Below are 22,845 nucleotides of genomic sequence, written 5' to 3'. Positions count from 1 at the left end.
AAAAGGTTGAGCACTGCTAAATAGCACCATGCTAGATGTCCCTGTCTGAGGCTGGTGTGGCTCCCACTCTGAGCTCAGTCTTTTCTACAACTGGGCCAAAGAGGTACTGAGCTTTCTGAGCTCACTACCATGACAGCATGGGCTCTGACTGGAGCCACTGCTTTTGCACATCTCCAGTGGGCGAATAGTGCTACTGCTCATCCTCCTTTTTATCACCGCCACTGAATTTAGCGACTGACTGCCAAGCTCGGAGAGTTTACTGTGCGTGCTAAGTTCCAGCAGTGTTTTTCTATGTGGCCCTTAATTCTTTTCTGATTTTTGGGGTTTGACCCACTTGTAAAGAAGGTTGAATACCCCTGCACTACACCTGTGCTGACCCACACATACACATGCTACATTAAGATGTAGAATCTCCTGGTCTAAAGGTAGATTTCTCTCAGTCCAAAACATCCAATAGCATCTGAGCTGAGGGTAGGCAACCCCCAGCACAAGTTCCAGAGCAAGTGCCAGGGCACACAAAGGTATTTTGCTTGGCACGTGCACCTTGGGGTGAACAGCAGGGAAGGGACTGGGGCTGTGCTGCCACAACAGGGATTGGGCCCCTCATGGTTGTCCCGCCATCCACCCCTGGCACACCAACATCTTACAAGTTGAGGTTGTGGATATTTTTGGCACTCTGCCCAAAAATGTTGCCAGCCCCTGACCCCATCTGTGTCTAAAGAATCTGCAAAATCTCATTCATCAGCCATATTCATTATGTACCAATAAATGCCATTTATAAACAGTATTATATAATACTTAAATGCTTGAAATGCTCCTAATATCTCCTTTCTCTTTTGCAGCTTTGACTTTATCTTCTGATCTTCTGTTCTTTTACATCAGGTTCAAGCTTGTTCCCTGACCTTCAAAGTTTGACAAATCTCCACTTGGACCTTGATCTCTTTCCTTATCTAAACCCACTTGCAAGAAGTGATGTCACTGTGCTTGGTTCAAGGTAGGCAGCCTCCCGGTCTACAGCTTGATCTAATGGTATGCAAGTCTTGAGACAGAGTTAGTCTGGGATGAGGACCATCATAGAGCTTGTTTTAATGCCCCATGGAATCTTTAGCTGCTCTGACAGAGTGTTTCTCACCAGGGGCATTGCAGTTAGCATGTCTGAAAGTTGTGGGCAGCTAAGCTTTAATATCTTTGTGAATGGTGATCTCACAGCTACTATAACAAGCAAGGTGCTAACAGGAGCGTACAATGACTCAATGTCCTGGGCCTTGAATGTCACTGAGGGAGGAAACATTAGCTATGGTATCTTTTTCATGTCTTTTGATACACTTGTCTCATGAAGACAGAAGACTTGAGAAATCATGCTATGAAGTCATCTGGTCTTATCAGCTAAGACCAGATGGGTTCATAGCAGGCAGATCCTGCCTGATTAACCTGGCTTCTTTTTATGACTGGGTCACAAAATGCTTGGATGAAGAAATAGAGGTAGCGCCATGTGTTGCACCCAGGGAGAAAGAATCATCAACACTCCTATAGCCTGGAAGGTACCATACTGAGTAGCACAACAGCGGAGCGGGACCTCGGAGTTGTAGTCGACTCCAAGATGAACATGAGTCGCCAATGTGATGAAGTAAATAAGTAAAGCTAACTGCACTCTTTCTTGCATAAGTAGATGCATCATGAACAGGTCTAGGGAGGTGATACTTCCCCTCTATGTGGCATTGGTTAGGCCGTAGCTGAAGTACTGTGTCCAGTTTTGGGTGCTGCACTTCAGGAGGGATGTGGATAACCTGGAAAGGGTTCAGAGGAGGGCCACCCATCTGGGTAAAGGCCTACAGGAAAACCCTACGAGAACTGATTTGAAGGACTTGAATCTCTTTAGGCTCTGCAGGAGAAGTCTGAGAGGTGATCTTATGGCTGTCTATAAACTCATCGGGGGTGGAGGGGGTGGGAGGAGAGGGGGACAGCAGGAAATAGGGGATATGATGTTTACCAGGGCACCCATCAGGGTAACTACAAGCAATGGCCACAAATTGAAGGAGAGCAAATTTAGATTGGACATCAGGAAAAAATTATTTACAATGAGGGTTGCCAAAATATTGAATATGCTTCCAAGGGAGGTGGTGCTGTCCCCTTCCTTGGAGGTATTTAAGAGGAGATTGGACAAACACCTGGCTGGGGTCATCTGACCCCAGCACTCTTTCCTGCCAGGGCAGGGGCTGGACTTGTTGATCTAATAAGTCCCTTCCAACCCTGAAATCTATGACTTTGAAGGAGAATATACTGTCCTATCAGATGATCTGTATGGTGATCAGTGGGATGCAGAGTATTACAGTCTTCTGGCCATGATATTCACATCCTACATTCCCTCTTCCCAGTCTTTGTCCTCATGAATCAGCTTGGGGTATGTGTGGCCTGTGATGCAGTAAGTGGGAACAAGATGACTTAATCCTTCCCTGGCAACTGAAATCACAACAGGAGCTTCATCTGATGGCACCTGGAACCCCTGGATCCTGGGTTAAATGTGAGGGGCTGGAAGAAAGCATTTCGGAGAGAGGGCCTTAGCTCTGGACCTTGCTTCTCCTATCAGTCTAGCAGTGCCTGAGTTTGTTCCCTCCAGGAAACAGAGCAAGGTCTATCTTTTTCCTTGTGCTTTTTCTGCTATAGCTTTAACTGTAGGGGCTAAGACAGGAGATTCTGTAGTCCTTTTTGCTGGGAGGGATTTTATTGATGCACTGGGGATGTCTTTGGTATGCACTGATTGATTTTCCCCTAGGGCAATGGATAGTTGCATTGAAATAAGCTGAAAGTAATACATGGAGACTGTAATCTTTCTGGGGCATGGACTATTATTTGTTCAGCACATTTTATCTATTATAAAATGCTGTGTCCATCCATGGTGCTGTATAAATAACTGCAGTCTGTGAAGGCTACTTGTAAGCATCCTCAGCTGGAACACAGCCCATACATTATCTCCAAGTTACAAATACACTTTAGAACTCTTCATAGGATTTTTTTTCCACTGGGTCCCATGACCCTTTCTTCCCCAGGCTCTGGGATAGCTGCTTGGTAAGGAATGGTGCCTGACCAGTACGTTACCCTTATCACATCGACCTGAAAGAAATCTGATTTATAAGTAACCATTTGCCCTCCACATTGTAAACCTCACCTGGGGGGGGAAAAAAATGGCCATTTGGGGCCAAGGCATTGGGCTATTTTGCTGACACCTTCTACTTACTGAAGAAAATAAACTCTTTGAAATATATGGGCTCAACTGGAATTTCTCTAATACCTGTTTTACTACACAGATGTTTTTCCAAGGGCCTAACTCCGAGGTAGATGGTGATGTTCAAGTTCTTTCAGCTATCCCCACTAATAATAGTAATAAAACTAATAATGCATAGCCAGTAACACCCGGTCTGGGGCTTCCCCACTTGTGAGTTAATCCTGCTGTTCTCTCCCCACAGAATCACCTGGGATTCATGATAACAAATCAGTGGCTTCAGAACAACACTCCTCCCAGAGCCTTGTACTTGAAGCATTGATTTTTGCTTCCTATTACCATAGCAACAAGAGTCTATCTCTTCAGAAACTAGCCAGTGGAAACTACAAAAGGTCACCTTTTGAGAGACTTGAAATCCAGGGACCTTCCCCCAGAGGGAGAAGGAGCCTGGTGGAAAAGAGGCAGTTTCTAAGAGTCAAATGGGGGGCTCTAAGGGAATGGAGGTCTCATGCTCTGTGAACACCAGTCTCTGCTGCTGTTCTTCAGAAGCAAAGTTCTTGAGTGCTTTGCTTCAGTCAAGGGAAAAGAAACTGGTGAATTTGGGTAACTATCTGCTGAGCAGGCTCCACAAATCTCATTCTTCCATATACCCAATGCTTCAAGAGATCTCCACCCCACCGCTGCTCTGCATGTTTGTTCTTTGCTGCCATCAAGGCAAAATATGGGAACAGCATTTGCCGTCTTCAGGCTTGTCACTTTTGTGCATTTCAACAGTGTTCAGTAGTAGGCTAACACAGAATCAGCTTTCAGGAGTTAAGCCTTGAGGGGAGCCATCTTCTGACTGTATTATGTGGAGACAAGTTGCCTTTGGAAGAGGAACCTGTTGAGTTGGTTGCTACTGTTTTATTTAAAAACAAACAAACAAAAAACTTTTCTTATGTCGAGTTGAGACTATTAACCAACAGCCAGTTGCTTTCTCCACCTCTCTTTCACATCTTCCATGTGCTACAGATTGGCAGATTTATGCAATTAGCCTGTTTTTCAGCCTTATTAAAAAATTTTATTTTTAGTTTAAAGTAGACCATTTAGGATTGTGATAAGGCATTGCCCACTTCTGTATGTTAACTTGCCATGATTGTTTGCTCCAGTTAATGTTCATGGGTCATAAAGCTTTTTTGGAAGGTTGGAGAGGAAAGTCTAAAGCCTACCCTTGAATTGTGAAGACTTTCCTCAGTGGAAAAGTTGCCTGCTCTGTAAGTTGGTACTGACGGGTCTTCTTGCAGAGCCCCCCCCAACAAAGTTCCAACAGAATCATAACTCCTGCTTGAAGGCTGCAGATTGCTGCCTGGAGGCAATTGGGTAGAGTTTCCCTGAGGTAGATGCCACATCAGAAACTAACTTAATTGAAGGATATTGGTAGCATTCAGTGTCTTTTGAAATTTCCAAAGCGGGTTGAGATTTCTTGATCTGCTTTTTAAATAAGTCATTGCAGCTGCTGTTTACTTGCATTAACCACTGACAAGCATCTTGATACGTAAAAAGTGAGGTATATCAGGACAAGAATATATTTACCCCAACCTGTCTGTGGAGATGACAGGGCAGGCAGGGGATTATGCTTCTGGATATAGCCTCAAGAAGAGATTTTTGGGGTATTAAATATTTGATACACAAAGCTTATTTTAGGTTGATCCAGATTGGTGTTGCAGTGCTCTTAGAATTTAATTGGTTAAAGGAACAGACTTGAGCAGGTTTTTTTTTGTTTTTTTTTTTGAGGCAAAGCCATTGTTGTCATGGCAGAGTGGCATTATAACAATAGATCAGCATGACAGAAGGAGCCGCTAAAGGTGTTTTAAGATTCTGGCCCATCTGAATTTACCAGTTTTACATAAAGGCAGCACAAGCTCAAATCGTTTAAAATATAATAGGCATCCTGCTATGCAGCTGAAGGAAATCAGCAGTTTGGGTTTTTATAACAAAGATCTGTCTTGCATCCATTTTAGAGATAATGCCAGAGTTTCAATATAAATCCAAGTAATGGATGTCTGCTACGTAGGCACAATGCAACACTGCAATGCAGTCTAGGTCCTAGTAGTGTGCCCCATTCTGTGAGTCTCAGCCGTGTATGGTGGATGAGCAACAGGAAGAGAATAGAGTCAGCCCCGTGGTTAGTGTCCTGCAGTGTTGCAGAAAAGGCCCCAGTTCACCAAACTAATAGCTCCTGCTTCCTGATCTAACAACAGGCAAGGTTCTTTGAGTAGATGGGATATCTTTTATTAGACCAACTGAGTAGTTGGAAAAAATGCTCTTGGCAAGCTTCTGGGTGCAATCACCCTTCTTCAGGCATAAGAAGTCTCTGCTGTTCTGAGACCAAGGAATGAAAGAAGCTAAAAGTGTGACAGGATGTCAGTGAGAATGTAAATAGGTGGAAATTGGGAAAACAAAAGATAGAGCAGGGAAGGGAGGGGGAAAAATAAACCCAAAGTTGAGTAAGGGAGACTCTACACTACAGTAATAATAATTCAAGGTAGAAAAGAGGCTGACTGTGAAAAAGTAAATAGCTGGAAATTAGGAAGACAAGGGGCAGAAAAGAAGGGGAGAGGAGGAAGTACGTGGGGGGAAGAAAAGTGTAAGAGGTCAGGTCTGACAGGTATCTGGTGAATCAGATGTCAGGCAGGTTGTAAAGTGTCATAAATCCAATGTCTATATTGAATCCATGATTTTTGGAACCTGTAGATTTATGAAGTGAAGTTTGCAGGCTCGTCTACGAAAGGTGTTTTCTAAGTTCTGTTTGAGGATTAGAACTGAGAGATCGGAGAGGGAGTGATTGTCTTATGCGAAGTGTTCCCCCACAGGTAGTTGGGTATTTTTGTCTTTGAATGCACACCAAAAATCTATCATTCTGGGGCGCAGTTATTGTTTGGTTTCTCCTACATATTTTCCATCAGGGCATTTGGTGCATGGGATGAGAAAGACAGTATTTCTGGAGGTACAGGTGTAAGATCCAGGAATGGTGATGGTTCTGTTGTGGGATGTGGTTATTGCTCACCAGAATGAATGCATTAAAGGGTGTTAACCTGTGCTATGTACCCTTTAAATATTTTAAGTTATTCCAGTTCAAGTGAGGGTTACCTTTGATTTGTCATTCCTCCAGCATCCCAGGATGCACTATTCCTAGCCTTCCCACTCTTTTCTTCCATGAGCAAACTTTCAACCCTCTGGAACTCTACTGGGGGTGGTGCTGGCTTCAAACCAATACCCTCTCATGTCCCCAGGGTGGGTGAGCCCAGCACACTTTGACCACCCTGAACACCAGGTACAACTCACCAGTTTGCTGCTTGTGCCAGCACCCCTTGGCCCCAGCTGGATGGCTGTTGGTGCAAGGGGAACATTTAAAAAGCCAACTAACTTCTCTTCAGCCACACATCAGGTTTTGTGGACGGTGACTGGTGAGTAGTTAGTCCAGCTCCTCTATATATTGGTAAGTTTTTCACCTGACCCCAGAAATCATTGTCCTGTTCTTTACAAGACTGGATGCTATACTCATTAATCTTTCTTCAGCACTGCTTGGCAAGATACTTGTACTGATCATAGATTGTGATGTTCTGATTCTTGTTAAGTACCGTTATAGTTGCTTTTCTATGTCAGCCCTATTGTTGCCAATGCCCATATGTCTAATTTTGGCTGACAGGTAGTATGGAGTCAGGAAGACTTACTTTGAGAAATCTGTTAGGATTGGACTGGCCATAGGAAACTGCTATGTTGCTACTGGCCAGATTAGCATGCAGATGAATTCCAGAACGTGTGTAGTGCTCTCTTCACCAGTAAGATGCTACCTTGCAAATATGGCTTCTTCTTAAAGTAGTAAGACAGGTCAACTATGCAGTGGAGGACTGCACTGGGAGGATCTTGGTAATTATTAGTTCCATGATTCCCATTCATTCTGGGGCTGCACCAGCAGAGTCTGAAAGGGTGAAGGGGGCTAGTCTTGCTCAAAGCATATTTAATCCAAATGGCCTGATGGTTACTTGTGAGCCTCTTCACAAGGCAGTTAGTACACCAAATTACCCTAGTGTATCTAAGGGCTCCATGGTAATCAGCAGCAATGCTTACTGTTACTAGGGCTGTGCAAAATAGCACTGTTCCATTTAGCCTTGAGTTTCAATGGCTTGACAGAACAGCGTTTCATATCAAATTTAATTTCAAGTTGAAACAGCTGTTCTGTTGTGATCTGTCAAAACTGGTTTCACTGGGGCTGGGAAGTCAGCCCGGTTTAAGTTGGGCTGACTTCCCATCCCCAGTGCTAGATTGGACTGGTATGGAAGGCAGCCCAGCTGGGCTGCTTCACCATCTGCAGTGCTAGATCGTGTGTGGGGGGGTGGGAAAGCAGCCCAACTGGCTGCCTTCCCACCCCCCCACACGATCTAATGCCACGGATGGAGAAGCAGCCCAGCTGGGCTGCCTCACTACCCCCGGCATGATCCCAGCATCAGGGATGGGGATCTAGTGCAGGGGATGGTGAATTAACCCAGCTGGGCTGACTTCCCATCCCCTGCTGGATCTTGCGCTGGGGATGGGAAGGCAGCCCAGCTGAACTGACTTCCCATCCCCAGCCTATGGTTGAAACATTTTGACTAGGCTTGTTTTGTTTCGAGGCTATTTTGACGGCCTTCATTTCTTTCCGATTTTGCTGTTTCAACCTCGAAATTGGTTGAAACAGTGTCAAAACGAAACGGCCGGCGAAATTTCACACAGCCCTAATTGTTACCGTCTTTGATTCCCAACTGGAGTCACAGGCTCTAGCCATGGATGGTTTCTGCTGAATTGCTAGCTTTTAATTAAAAAGGTATCAGCAAATCTCTGGTGCTGTACTTGAACCACAACCTTGGACAGTTTCCCAGTTCTCAAGGAACCCCCCTTGGTTTTATCCTTCGGCCAATGTGAAGTGATAGCAATGAGAGGTGTGGTTTTTTGTTTGTTTGCCCTTTTCAAAGCTATTGAAAAAAACTTATCTTACTGTTTTGGCTTAAAAGCGCAGTGATGGCTGGAATCCTTATTACCCATTTACTTTCTTATGATTTGAAAAAAGAATCAGTTTGTTCCTTGAAAACTGGAGCTGTAAGTTTTATGTCCTTGAGGTATTACATGTTAACGAAAATGTTGACAGGCCAGGCTGTTTTTAAATGTTACTTTTTGCTTTTTTTTCCCCTTTGGAATCTACCACTGCCAGCAGTACCTTTTAGTATTTCATCCAAGGTCTCTAAGCAAATCTTCTCTCTAAATTTATAACATCATTGGGAATAGTAATTTTGAACTCAGCTTTTGCAATACTCCATATTTGTTACTGTCCTCCCATTGAGGAAGAAGCTTGTTTGTTATTAGTTTTCTGCCTGATATAAAACATTTAATTTTAACAGAAACCAGCAAGAGAAAAATATGTGTTGCCTTTCATACCCAAAGTGTCAACATCTTGACTGGACTGTAGCAAAAATAATCTTTACCATATGGCAGATTTTTACATCTTAACATTGCATCTACATTCCTGCTGCCTTTCTTTTCATTCAAGAGATGCCATGCTGGCGATTAAAAGGCACTGCATTCATGTTCTTCTTCAATGGGATCACAAAAGGACTTCTCAACAGGTAAAGAAATAAACCATTGATACAATAGCTGTGACTTCCCACTGGTTTTCTACTCGATACGTTTTCTGTCAGCTATTTAAAACAAAAAAAAAAAAAGGGCAAGGCGGGAGCATGTGAGGAGAATAAACCCATATAAATTTCAGTGAGGGCATGGTTGCAGAACATGTCAGAAGCAGCAATAAGAGCTGTGAAAACTCTCATCAGGAGAGTCCAAACAATGTGAAACTGGCTTGCCTTGAGTTTCATTGCAAACCAGAAAGGAAAGGTCAGATTTGCTGAGGTTCATGAACCTCTGGGAGAACTGGAGCTTAATTTCTAGTGAACATGGAGTTGATTTATTGTTTTTGGTTGAAACTGTGTTCAAACTCAGGGAACTTTTTGTTGTATGTGCTAAGTGACTGTCCTAGTTTGGAGTTTTCCCTACAAACTAAAGATTCACACAGTATGGCAAGGTATCCTGGTATAGGATAATCCTGCTAAGGTCAAAAATTCAAATAGTGTATTCCACCATTACAGAATTAGTCAATGGAATCATTATACACAGATTAAACTACCCTTTCGTGAAGACTTAGGCTTTTACCAAGGAGCTGAGCTTCATGCACAAACTTTACCCATGCTTCTTTGCCTAAATCCATAAACCAGCTCCCATGGCTTTTGTTTGTTCCTTTGTGGCATCAGCCATTTCACCCCTTTCACTGTTTCATGATGTGTGCATACATGCTTAACCCTACCTCTTAACCCACATATTTTTGTTCTTCTCTGGAGAACTGGGAGGAGAACCACTTGCCCTAAGAAGCAGTATACCGTGTAGCTTCCATACACCCATGTGTCCACTCTTCTGCTCAACTCCAAAGAAAATGATCCTTGGACAGAGCTCAGCTGTGCCTACAAAAGGACACAGCAATGGGAGGAATAGTGGCAGAAAGACTAGATGGTATCACAGTGTTATAATATTTGTTAGTGCTATTATATATTATGGTAACACCTATGAATCCTAGCTGAGATCAGGGCCCCGTTGTTCTAGGTTGTACATATGTGTCCCCAAGATAAAGTCCATGCTCTAAAGAGCATCAAAATCTAGGTAGACAAGAGACAAAGAATGAGAGAAAGGAAGGATTGTTATTCCTCATTTTACAGGCTAAGAATCTGTATCACAGCAGTGATTTATGTAACTTGGCCTGGCTTACAAAGGAAGCCTCTGGCAATGCTGAGAATTAACCCCAACCTGGCTCCCAGTCCAAAGTTTGGACCACAGAACTGATAAATATAGTGGGCACACATTCAATCCAATGCCAAGATGGTAAAGAGCTGCTCTTGGCAACTGAAATCAAACTGTAATCTCTCACCCTTCTAACTCCTCAGCAAACTAGCAATAACATGGACTACTACACTCATGTTCTCAGTGCTGCACTGGATTTTTCGTGTGTGTGTATGCATTTCCTGCTGACTTTAGCACAGAGTTTTGCTGTTGAAACCCCCCCATAAAGTAAAAGTTCTGGCTGGAATAATCCACAGATAATTCAGCACCTGCCTTTCTAAGTAAAATAGGATGTTAATACAATCCTATTTTTATGCTGGTGCTTTCATGTCATATTGGAATAAGATTTGACTTTTAGATCTTTTTTAGCAATTTAGCACAGTCAGGATTTCATTATTCTGACAAAACTATTGACAAAAAAAGCACATTAGAATTGGGCGGATAATGGTGTCTGGTAAAGGGAAATTTTGCAAGGCTTTTCATTTAAAAGTGACCTGGACAAAATGGTAGATGCAATTCATGGTTGAGAATAATCCTCCGTTAACAGAAGGATGGAGCAGAAGATGACCTTGTGAGTCTTGTAACAGACTCAAATAAGTCAGAGATGGTAAGCTCATCTCAGGTCACTTCAGCAGCTTATTCCAAGCCAATGAAGGATTATTTCTTACTGGTAGAAATTCTATTGGTTGGTCCAAGTCCAAAACTAAATGTTCCCAGCAATGGGATTCCCTTCACAAGAAGACCATTTTGCACATCAGTGCTCTGATCCTGTAAAAACTTCAGTGGTATTGTTTACAGGACATAAAAATAAGGGTTGGCATCAGTGAAGTCTTAACAACCTTGATTGGATTACTCACCCTGTGCAAAAATAAACCTGTACACAAGTGTCCACAAGATTGGAGTTTAACTGTTCTTACCATCAGGAAGTGTTTCTTAACATTCAACCTAAATCATCCTTTTGCTTCATTATTCCCTATTGCTATTATATACACTCCATTACTGGGACCTCCTTAAACAATCTCTTCCTATTGTCAAGATTTATTCCTTTCAATTACTTTTAGACAGCTATTACCTTTTTCTGTAGGTAACATCAGAGGTTTAGGCAGTGCAAACCTCTCCACAGTGGATGAACTGTGATTTCTCTCTCTCTCTCTCTCTCTCTCTCTCTCTCTCTCTCTCTCTCTCTCTCACACACACACACACACACACACACACACACACACACACACACACACACACAGAATTGAAAACAACATCATTATTCCAGCAGCATATTTTCAGCATCCGATCTAAACTTGATGCTAAAACTGAATGGAACAGTTCATTTTGTTCACTTGCTTTTGGTTAAATGGTTCAAACAGCATGGATTCAAAATAGACTAGGTCTGAATTATCCAGCAAGCAATGTAGTGAGATGGGGAAGTTTGGTGTCCACAGCTCTGTAACTTGAACAGAAGACACTTCCCTGATTCCATCTGTGAACAGCCTTACTGGTTTTGTACCTGCTTAGAGCAGATATTCATTCTGAATATAAACTTATTCTCTAAAACAGGAGATATCACATTGTGTTACAGTTGAGGAGCCTGTCATATGCTTTGTTATACTTTTAATGCTGACAGAGCATGACATTTTAAATAAAGATCTGTATGACTGTAAATGTACAGTAATAAATATTAATGGTAAGTTGTTAACAAAGAATCTGCAATTTATGCAATAGCTGGTGATGCACTGCTAAAAGTGACACATTGGTCTGGGGTTCATTTCTCATTTTTTCATGCTTTGTTCTCAGATCAGGTTACAAAGGAGTGTCAATATCCCTATTTTACAGATGAGGAAAGGAGGCACCATGAGATTAAGAGCACATAGTGAGTTGGTGGTACATTACAGGGAGCCAGAAGTGTTTGTTTTTCATTTGTAGATAGTGAGGAGCAGTTCATTGTAAATATGAGAAATATGAGCTATGTTGGATGGTTTGGGACAAACACTGAAACCCCTGATATATTTCTAAACCTGAGTTGCATAAGCATATTTCTGAGAACAGAGTTTTTAGTATGAATCATCAGGGTAGAGCTCAGGGATTTCATTGTTGCCTGGCTTCTGTATCAGGCATGCTCCTTCCTTAGGTAAGACCAAAGCTTGCTCATTCTCAAACAGCAAGACTGAGGTCTCTTGCAAACTTCAGGTAGTCTCAGGCAACATTTTACCTTATCTTCTGTTTAGGTTTAATCACCTGTAGGAGAGAGATGAGACTGAGGAATGAATACTGTTAGGGGTGTCTTGATTGTTGGATGAAAGGCACCTAGAAGTGCAGAATATTATTAATTAACATATGACATTAATATGGTGAAGAGGACGGAAAGCTTGATCAAAGCAAATGCTCAGTTTTTTTATTGTGTTCCCTGAGATTTTTTGGCCACATTTTACCCAGCTCTGTCTTTTTATTTCTTCCTCAACAACCTTGTATTGTACAGGAAACTTTGGATTTTCAGCCAAAACAAGAGAAATGCATGTTTTTTATTTAGTTCTTATGTTTGAGTTTATCCAGAGGAGATGGTTTGATTCCTTTTGTTACCAACATAATTCATCCATTTTATTTGTTGGCAACTAGACAGTTGAACATTATCGCACAGTCACCTATCTAGGACTTGAGTTGGATTGGACCCTTACTTACCGCCAGGATCTGGAAGGGGCCCAGGGTGAAGTTAATAGCAAAGGAAGTCTCATCCTTCACCTTGTTGGCATCACCTGGGTGCAAGTTTCCAGACACTTCACACCTCTGCTTTGCCACTGACATACTGAGTACTGTACACCAGTATGGGGCCAGAGTATTTACACCAAGTTAGTGGACCCCACCCTTAAAAGCACCATGAAGGCCATCACAAGGTGCCTTATGCAAACTCCAGTTCACTTCTTACCAGTCCTCTCAGATATTCCACCTCCTGACATCTGGAGACAAGCTACCACCCTGGCCCGTAGGCCTCAAAGCCCAAGATCTGTACCATTCTCTGTACTATTATGAGTGAAGGGGGCAGGGGGAGCCCTGATTTTTCTATGATTAAAAAAAAAAAAGCCAAAAGAAAATTTAGAATTTCATTTATTATAATGATTGAGGCACAGGTAGGCTTCGAAACTGCTTCAAAATTGTAACTATATCAATAAAACATTGTGTTAAATCGATACCTATGTATATTAGCATTTCATTTTAATGATGGGAAAACCCCAAATCCACATTTTTCCATCAGAGAATTTGTGTGTTTTTTTGTTTTGTTTTTTTTCCCAACCGAAAACCAGGATCCCTGATCATCGTGTGCTCATTTGAGGCTGTGGCTAGACTATGGTTGGAAAAAAGTTTTCCTTTCAGGATCTGTCACGGTAAATTATTATATCTATCTAAGAAGTATCTGGAAGATGACAAAGCTTGGTGTTGACATCATGCTGGGCTGATGTGTGTGAACCTCTCCCACACAGCAGTGATTAATCCAATAGTGCCATGTGCTCCAATGTGCAGCATGGGCCAGGAGGCAGCATGTTTTAATCAGAGATGGGTCTTGATCTGTATCTAATTTTTTTAAAGCTTGCCCCTTTTACCTTGGAGTTCAGAAGAGATTTGATTTTGGATGCTAGTCTGACTCATAACAACACAAGGTAGGCCTAACAGTGGAATTCAAAATATTATAGAGGCCATGGTGTTTGGATCCTACAATCATGTTCTACAGGTGGTTTGAGTAGGATTAATCCAGAACCATTATTAAAAGAGGCTAATTACAACATGGTGCTCCATACCAAAGTTTGGATTTTGGCACCTTCTTCCTGGAGAAAGTTGAATCCAGTTGCCTGAAATTTGTCCCTTATGCCAACTGGGGGAACTCTGGGGACCAGGATGGATACTGTCTGGTCTGAGAATCAGTTGAAAATATGAATTTCCATTGATAGCTGGATTGGTGTGTTGCACAAGGGGCCGTTCGAGCTCCTGGAGGCTAAGTTCCAATTTGGTCCCCAGAAGTGAGTCACACCACAAGCCACAGAGATAAAGCCTTTATTGCTTGCAAGCAGGTCGGCCTGGAGTCATGAGACTCAGATCAAAGCCTGACCCCGAGTGCCTATTCTCCATTGCTTATATACTTGATTACAAGGTATTGGGAAAATTCCATTAGCGCAATCGCATTTCAAACTAGCATAGTTGCGAAGCTAAGGACTTTCCAACTGCAAGTCTGCGGTTTGCATTGTTTGCACAACAGAGCGGGAAACAAGCTGCATGTAGATGCTTCCTAAGTTCTCGTAAAAGCAAACGGTTTTCAGCCCCCCCGCTTTTCCCACAGGTGTGAGTTATCAGCAGGGATCCTGGTTTTCCTTGATAAAAAATTGTAAACTTTCTGATAAAACCCCTCCAATCCATGATTAAAATTAAAGGCCTCCCACAGCCCCTTGCTCCCTCAGCCCAGGAGGTGGGGGCCCAGCTGCCAGGGTTATGGAGCCAGGGTCCTGGCAGGAGGTGGTGGCTGTTGCAATGGAGCAGAGCCTAGCTCCCCACTTGCTGCCTGCTTCAGGCTTTGCGGGGGGGCGGGGAGGCACAGATTCCCACTGCTGCACATGTTTCTGGGGGGTCAGGGGAATCCATGCCCCCCAGATCTGTGCATGGGGGTGGGCATGGCGTGCAGGCTCAGGCTTCAACCCTGCCTGCCCTTCCGCAGGGCCCAGTGTGTGCGACCCAGTGCTGTAGGGCACCATGTGGCCGTGCAGGAAACCTACTGGCCACTGCAAGCTCAGTGCTACCTTGGTGACATGTCCCCTGCACAAGCAGGGGCTGCAGCACGGGGCTCTGTGTGGGGGATGCATCACCAGGGAGCATGGAGCTTGCAGCCACAAGCAGGTTTCCTGAGCAGCTGTGCTGTGCCCTGCAGCACCTGGTCACACCTGCTGGGCTGCAGAGGTCCCAGGGGAGGGCAGCAGGGTGGGAGCCTGAGCCTGCCTCCATCTGCACACGGATCTGGAAGGAGTGTGCCCCCTTCCTCTGCCAGAGTGCAGCAGCTGTGGGGAGCTCCCTTCCCTGGAGGAGCTGCCTGCAGCCCTGACATGCTCCCCGCTTTCCACTGGGGCCCTGCAGCTGCACTTTGTGGCCCTGGGCCCTAAGCCCCACACAGTACCCAGCTGGGCAACAGTCCTAGCCACAGCCCTGCCCAACTCGTGTCCTCCCTATGGGGATCTCAGTCCCCCCAGTCTACCAGTGGGAGCTGCTCTCCAGGCTTCCTGGGGCTCTGTTTACATATGTGCACATGGCGCCCCTGCCTGACTGCCCTCTTCCTGTTCGCCCCCAGTCGCTTGCTGGCTGCAACTCTGCCAGCCTGCAGAGGGCTCATTGCAAAACCACAGGTTTCTCTGTTAAAATGAGAAATCCACATTTTCTATGGGAAATGGAAAACCTCGACCCCTGTTTATCTGTGTTTTTCACTTTGCTGCCACATTCCACAGCATTGCTTAACCATTGACACCTAGTTAGGAATGCATTAAGTACACGGAGGAAGTGCTTGAAATATGACCAGTCAGGGTGTTAGAAATATTATTAAAAATGCATTATCAATAGCAGATTTAGGGAAAAAAAAAAAAACACAGCTGCTACCCCTCCTTGTCTCCTTAATGGGAGAGGGAAGGGGGGGGTTGGAAATTGATGGGAAAAACCACCAAAAGCCCATTGTACTAAGGTATCACTCCCTCTCTGTCCTGCAAATTTACTATCTCTTTGTTACACTAAATCACACTTTCTTTCATGACCCCACATTCCTAAGGCTAAGATAAGAGCAAATGCCATTTTTGCCTTCAGGTTGAACCTTGAGTAACCTTGGGTTCCATCCACGCACGCGTGATAGCCTAATGCATATTAAGCCTACCCGCCCCGCATACTTAAGTGGTTAATTATAATGCACATGGGACGTATGAAGCGACATGTTTACATATATGTTTGTATGAACCGGAAATGAGTTGTAAAAATTCCTCCTTCTACACACGTGGTCAGGAGAGGGGGGATAAAAGCCTGCTAATAATTGTGCTCGGGGGCAGAGTGATTGATCTTTTGTCTCTCTCTCTGACCCTATTTGCAAATATATACCTTTTGTGTTGCTAATAGAGTGTGTCTGTGAAGGTCTTTTTCCACCTCCCGAGAAACGAACCACGATTTTTATATCAAAATTGGCGCCCAACGTGGGGCTTCTCGAGGACTACCCCGGAATTCAGTGACGGAGCACCTCCGGTACCAGGGATTTGTGCACACCGAGCCGACTTTGGACTCACCCTGGTATTTGAGGTTTAAGTCCAAATATCCGGGAAGTTAAAGGAAGTATCCTATGTAAATTCTGAGTTTCTGGAGAGGCAGACACACTTTGGAATTTGGATCGAGATCTCTGGGGTATCTGAGTGAGTATACGAATTCCCTTTGCCCAATCTGGTGTACGGATCTAAAACAAAGGATGTGTAAGTTTGCTGAGAAATTCTAGGCTTAGCTCTCATTGTAAATCATCTGTTGTTGAGATCTTTTTGGTATTTGGTGTGCATTGGGCGCATTTTTGTGGGCAAATGGGTACGAGTAGCTCTCGTGTAGAAAACAATATTGATACCCCTCTAAAAGTCTTATTACGTCATTTTAATAAATTTGCAAGGCCGGCCGATTATGGAATAAAAATGAAAAAAGGTGATTTAACTAAGTTTTGTCAACTCGAGTGGCCAACATTTGGGGTCCGCTGGACCCCGAAAGGATCCTTTGTGCTAAAAGAAGTGATAGCTATCCATGAAATTGTTATGCAAAATGGGTATTGGAATCAGTTTCCTTATATTGATTGTTGGTTGTGGGTGGTTCAAAATCAGCCACCTTGGATTAAGAGTTACTTAGCGAAGTCTCATGTGATGCTTGTTAAGAAAAAGGCTCGGGGGGGGCCGCCTGTACTTCCTGAGTCTAATGAGGGGGGGAATTCTGAATTGGCTGAGTACCGGACCCGTGCTCCGGTTGCCCTGTCGGGTAGCGAAGATGAGTCAGACGCCTCCTCGGCATCCAGTCCTTCTGCACCACCGCCCCCTCCCTTAGAGAGACCACCACCGACGTACCAATGCATACCTAATGAGTTAGAGCGTGAGCCTCAGCCAAGTGCCTCATCTGAATCAGGAAATAAGGGTTATTATTTGCGCAAGCCTGTAGAGTCACAGCCGGTGTTGAACTGTCCGATGCGAGAGGTTATTGGGGAAGGAGGCACTGCAACTTTTGTCTACACCCCATTTAGCACTTCAGATTTATTTAACTGGAAAAATCAGAGCCCCTCTTTTCGTGAAGACCCTGAAAAGATGAGGGATTTGTTTCGATCTATTGGGCAGACTCATCGACCCACTTGGGCTGATGTCCAGATGATGCTCCAGACCCTCCTAACCCCGGAGGAGAGGAGATTAGTGTTAGGTACAGCAGAGCGTATTGCGGCAGCCAGAGTTGAGTCAGAGGGTGCTGCTGGTCGTACTCTGCGTGATACCTACCCGGTAGAAGAGCCGGGATGGGACAATCATACTGCAGAGGGCAGAGAGCTGAGTGCACGGTATTTGGGAATTATAGTGGAAGCAATGGGAAAGGCAGTGCCTCGGATTACCAATCTGTCTAAATTGTATGAGGTGAGACAGGGAAGAGAGGAGGATCCCTCAGCTTTCCTTGGGAGGCTGTATGAGGCGTTTCGCAGGTTTTCAGATCTGGATCCAGAAGCCCCAGATAACCAGTGCATGGTAAATCTTATGTTTATTGGTCAATCTGCTGCTGATATCCGTAAGAAGTTACAGAAAACTGAGGGAGGTGCTGGGAAACCGATTTCAGAGCTGGTGGAAATTGCATATAAGGTGTATGGGAATCGTGAGCAAGTGCAGGAGCGCAAGGAGGATAAAAAGGCTCAGCGACAGATGGCAGCACTAGCAGCTGCTATAACTGGAGGGAACCCTGGAAAGGCTGGGATACAGAAGAGGAAGGGAGAAAGAGTGGGAGCAGATGTTTGTGCTTATTGCAAGGAGAAAGGACACTGGAAGAGGGAATGCCCGAAGTTGAAGGAGAAGAGAGAGGGGGAACCGAGAGGTCACCTCATGCGGGCAGAAGACAAGGGTAAGGATTCAGAATGAAGGGGACAGGGATCTAAGACCACTACCCTTCGGGTTGGAGCCCGAGAAGATCCCATGGTAACTATTAGGGTTGGTGGCAAAAACTTTGAAGCCTTGGTGGATACTGGGGCTACATTTTCAATGATTCCAGAAAACCCCCCCTATGCAGGAACTAGTGAACAGCATGTACTTGTAGAAGGGATTGAGGGAATGCAAACTCGACTCCCTGTTTGTAAACCACTCCTCACCAAGGTGGGAGACCATTTGCTCGAGCACTCCTTTGTGTATTCTCCAAGTTGCCCGGTTGCACTCCTTGGGCGGGACTTACTCACAAAATTGCAAGCTGAAATCTTTTTCAGAGACGATCAGATGGTGGTCCAGCTACCTGTCAAGCAGAGCTCGAACTATCAGATGGCTCTCCTGGAGGACCGACGCCTTGCAGTAAGTCCAGAAGATCACATGACCGGAGTAGACCCCTCGGTATGGGCTGATGGAACCCCTGCGCGAGCTAAGTTCGTCTCCCCGGTAAGGATCGTACTCAAGGATGGGGAGGGGCCCGTTCGGGTAAAGCAGTACCCACTCAGCCGAGCGGCCAGAGCTGGACTCAAGCCGTTAATAGAGAAATACAAGAGGTACGGATGGCTAGTGGAAGGGTCTTCACCCTATAACACCCCCATTCTTGGAGTGCCAAAGGCAGATGGGGTCTCATACAGACTGGTCCAAGACTTACGGGCAGTAAATAAGAAGGTCCTTTCAGACCATCCTGTAGTCCCGAACCCTCACACGATTTTGACACAAGTACCGGGGGAAGCTGAAATATTTTCAGTGCTAGATTTGAAAGATGCTTTCTTCTCTATTCCTCTTCACCGAGAGAGTCAAAAATTGTTTGCTTTTGAATGGGAGGATCCAGATACTTTCCATAAAGCCCAACTCATGTGGACAGTTCTTCCACAAGGATTTATAGCAGCCCCCCATATTTTCGGACTTGCCCTTCAGAAGGACTCGGGGGAATGGAAGGGATCACACCCCGCAGTGACTCTCCTCCAGTATGTGGATGACCTGCTAGTTGCAAGCCCAAACTTGCAGCTCTGCGAGGAAGCCACCAGGTCACTCCTAAACACTCTGGGAAAAAAAGGATATAAAGTCTCTAGAGAAAAAGCCCAAATATGTCAGCCTGAAGTCACATTTTTGGGATATAAGCTCTCAAAAGGAGTCAGAGCCCTGAGTGCAGATCGCATACAGGCGATTCAAGGTCTAACCCCACCTAAGTCACCCAAGGAGCTGCGAGCATTCCTAGGGCTAACTGGGTTCTGTCGACTATGGATACCAGATTACAGTGGGAAGGCTAGACCACTGTACGAATCCCTGACTAAGGAGAGTCTCACTAAATGGAAATGGAATAAAGAAATGCAGCATGCTTTTGATCTGCTGAAGGCAGCATTAACCCAGCCCCCAGCCTTAGCCATCCCAAACAGTAAAAAGCCATATCGACTGTATGTTCATGAGAATCGAGGGGTTGCATCAGGGGTGCTGACACAGCCATCGGGCCTGACCTGGAGACCCGTGGGATATTATTCAAAGGTTCTAGATCCAGTTGCACTCGGGTGGCCAGCCTGTCTTCGGGCTGTGGCAGCCACAGCAGTGGTTGTTGAAGAAGCCCAGAAGATAGTCATGGGTGCGGATATGGAAATACTCACTCCTCATGGAGTTCCCCAGATCCTAGGGACTGAGGGAGGGAAATTTTTTAACCCCTCCAGACAATCACGGTATGAGATATTTTTGCTCTCTAATCCAGGACTTACTTTCAAACATACTACAGCCTTAAACCCTGCAACCTTGCTGCCAGAGCCAGGGCAACCGACGCATGACTGCCTTGAGGTCCTGAATCAGACCACGCAGGTGCGACCTGATCTTGCTGAGGACCCAATTGAAGACCCAGATGTTGAATACTTTGTGGACGGCTCCAGCTCTGTCATCGATGGAAAAAGACGAACAGGATGTGCAGTGGTAACCTTGGATAAGGTAGTATGGAGGGAGTCATTGCCGAGCTCATGGTCGGCACAGGCCGCAGAACTCACTGCGCTCACCCGAGCGTTACAGCTGGGGACAGACCAGCGAGTTAATATATACACTGACTCTCGCTATGCTTTTTCTACAGTCCATGCGCACGGACTATTGTGGAAAGAAAGGGGTTTCATTACTGCCTCTGGGAATAAGATTGCTAATGGCCCCCAGATTATCAAACTACTAGAGGCACTCCACCAGCCTAAAGAGGTAGCAGTCATTCATGTGCGGGCCCATGGGAAGGCTTCTGAGAAAAAGCATAAGCTTGGAAATGCAAAGGCTGATGCAGCAGCAAAGGAAGCTGCATTTATTGGGGGAGAAGCGGAAGAGGTATCCAAGCAGGCTATGTCCCATGCCATATGGCCATACGTTCAGGATTTAGTCCCACAGTATTCCCCTGAAGAAGATAAATTTGCACAGAAAGCTTGTGCAGAAAAGAACTCCCAGGGGTGGTGGATAGTACCAGGAGGGAAAGTCATGATACCCAGGCCATTGCTTCGGGAGGTGCTGCAACAGCTCCATGCAAGAACCCATATGGGAGGTTTGGCCATGGGTGATCTAATGATCCGCCAAGCAGTAGCCCCAGGGCTATATGTAGAAGCTCAGTGCATTGCTACCAGGTGCATTACATGCCAGAAAGTAAACCCTCGAAGGAAACCCCCTGTGCCAATGGGAGGTAGACCCTGGGCAGCGTACCCTGGACAGGCATGGCAGATTGATTTTGCCGAGCTCCCACGATCCGGACATCATGGGTTTTTACTTGTCATGGTAGACCAGCTCTCTGGTTGGGTCAAGGCTTGGCCCACCAGGACTGCCACTGCAGCTGCAGTAGTGAAGTATTTGTTACAGGAGATCATTCCCCGGTATTCCCTGCCTGAGTCCATCGAGTCGGATCAAGGACAACACTTTGTGGGAAGAGTGGTTCAAGAAGTCGCACAAGCTCTCAAGGTTACTTGGAAACTACACACACCATGGAGACCACAGAGTTCAGGACAAGTGGAACGCATGAATAGAACTTTAAAGACTTTGCTCACCAAAATCTGTATTGAAACACGCCTTAAGTGGCCTCAAGCATTGCCGCTAGCTCTTACTTGTATTCGAAACACTCCCCGACGGGGCCTCAAATTGACCCCATATGAAATTATGTTTGGCAAGCCGCCTCGAGTCTTACCTCCTGGGATGCGAGAGAATGTAACTTTTGAATTAGGTAATAGTGAACTTCATACATATGTTATTGCCTTGCAGTCTGTCTTGTTTTCTCTTCACAGGTATGCAGCCTCCTTTCAGCGTCTGCCTTTAGATGTACCGGTACATGACTTCTCCCCGGGAGACTGGGTCTTGGTGCAGCGGTGGAAAAAGGAGCCTTTGACTGAGAGGTGGAGTGGCCCTTTCCAGGTACTTCTAACAACCCACACCGCTGTAAAGATTACTGGCCATGATCGTTGGATACACCATACCCGTGTGAAACGACATCCACAAGCGTCAGAGGACAACAACTCCCAAGACGAACTCACTCCGGAAGCTGAGTCGTCTTCGGAACAAGAAGCCAGCAAGTGGAGCTGTGAACCTACTGGTGATCTCCAAGTGCGCCTGAGACGGCTTAATCAAAGCTCAGAAAATTAGACAAGAAAGTAAAAGGGAAAATATGGTGGGAATCTTAATGTGCCTTGTTGTTATCTGCATAATGAAAGAAGCAGAATTGAGCAGCCTTAACCGCTGGCTCACACCCTCGCTTTCCCAAATTGCTCCCCCAGGGACAAATTTGTATGTTGATATGATGGAAAGAATTGCAAGTACTTTTAATCTTACCAACTGCTGGGCCTGTGGGGGGCTTCGGGAGGCCAGAGGCCAGTGGCCTTGGAGGGCTTTTCCTTTGGCCCCGAAATGGCTAGTAAGTAGTAAGGCAGATGTTAAAAGTACTAGTCAAAAATGGGATGAGAACCACAGTTGGGAACTTTCCCAAGTGGCGTTAGGAGAGTATTGCATCAGTAATAATGGTACAGGAAAAAGGTTGGGACACAGCCGTTGCATATGGACTTTAAAAGTAAGGTGGATGAACCTTACAAGATTAGAACGGCTTTATTATCCTAATAGCCCAGGGTATAATCGGCTAGTGTGGCAGCATCCCAATGGAACAATTGTGTGGTTTAATAAATATTGGAGTGCCACAAATCAAAGTGATGATCGGACAGATTGTACAGACAAGAACCAGGATGGGCTATGGGAATGTTCCATGAAAGGAGGCCACGCAGTTGCTGGTCCTTTGGGTCCAGAAGGAGGCTTGGGGTTTCCCGAGATGCCCTATGGTTGGGCCCCTCCAAATGCCACCAATAGAGAAAATAGGGCCTTAAGAGGATACTATTGGATTTGCGGACGACGGGCCTATACAATACTACCACAGGGGTGGACGGGAACTTGCTATATGGGAGTAATTGTACCAGCTTTCTTTTTGTTACCGTCTGAGGTTGGAAATAAGCTAGGAGTCTCTTTGTATGATGATTGGAAAAGGGCCAAGAGAAGTATTGATGTAAGTTTGACACAGGGTAGCTCCCA

At 45.1% G+C, this 22,845-nt stretch overlaps 2 protein-coding genes across 2 annotated transcripts in view; both read left to right on the top strand.

Moving 5' to 3' along the window:
- PCDH19 (protocadherin 19) overlaps positions 1-964 on the top strand; it is a 129,854-nt gene extending 128,890 nt beyond the window's left edge. The window contains exon 6 of the mRNA XM_090059960.1: positions 883-964. The gene's annotated coding sequence lies outside the window, so the exon portion shown is untranslated. The remainder of the gene's footprint in view (positions 1-882) is intronic.
- A 14,752-nt stretch (positions 965-15,716) lies between these two features.
- On the top strand, positions 15,717-21,731 carry LOC149858266 (uncharacterized). Its single transcript, XM_090059961.1, has 2 exons — positions 15,717-18,232; positions 21,561-21,731. Exons 1-2 carry the CDS (start codon positions 16,684-16,686, stop codon positions 21,590-21,592), a joined length of 1,581 nt encoding a protein of 526 aa, XP_089916087.1. The 5' UTR covers positions 15,717-16,683; the 3' UTR covers positions 21,593-21,731.
- Positions 21,732-22,845: the final 1,114 nt, after the last annotated feature.

Source organism: Crocodylus siamensis, chromosome 8, assembly GCF_052110815.1.
Source record: "Crocodylus siamensis isolate JL-2025a chromosome 8, ASM5211081v1, whole genome shotgun sequence".
Lineage (NCBI taxonomy): Eukaryota > Metazoa > Chordata > Crocodylia > Crocodylidae > Crocodylus > Crocodylus siamensis.
The sequence above is the reverse complement of the archived record's forward strand: the minus strand, read 5'-3'. Positions and strand labels throughout refer to the sequence as shown.

Excerpts from the sequence above, each read along its gene's own strand:
- LOC149858266 (XM_090059961.1), top strand. The coding sequence starts at position 16,684 with ATGGGTACGAGTAGCTCTCGTGTAGAAAACAATATTGATACCCCTCTA. Across the intron at positions 18,233-21,560 it reads CATGCGGGCAGAAGACAAGG|GTATGCAGCCTCCTTTCAGC; the intron begins GTAAGGATTCAG and ends TTCTCTTCACAG.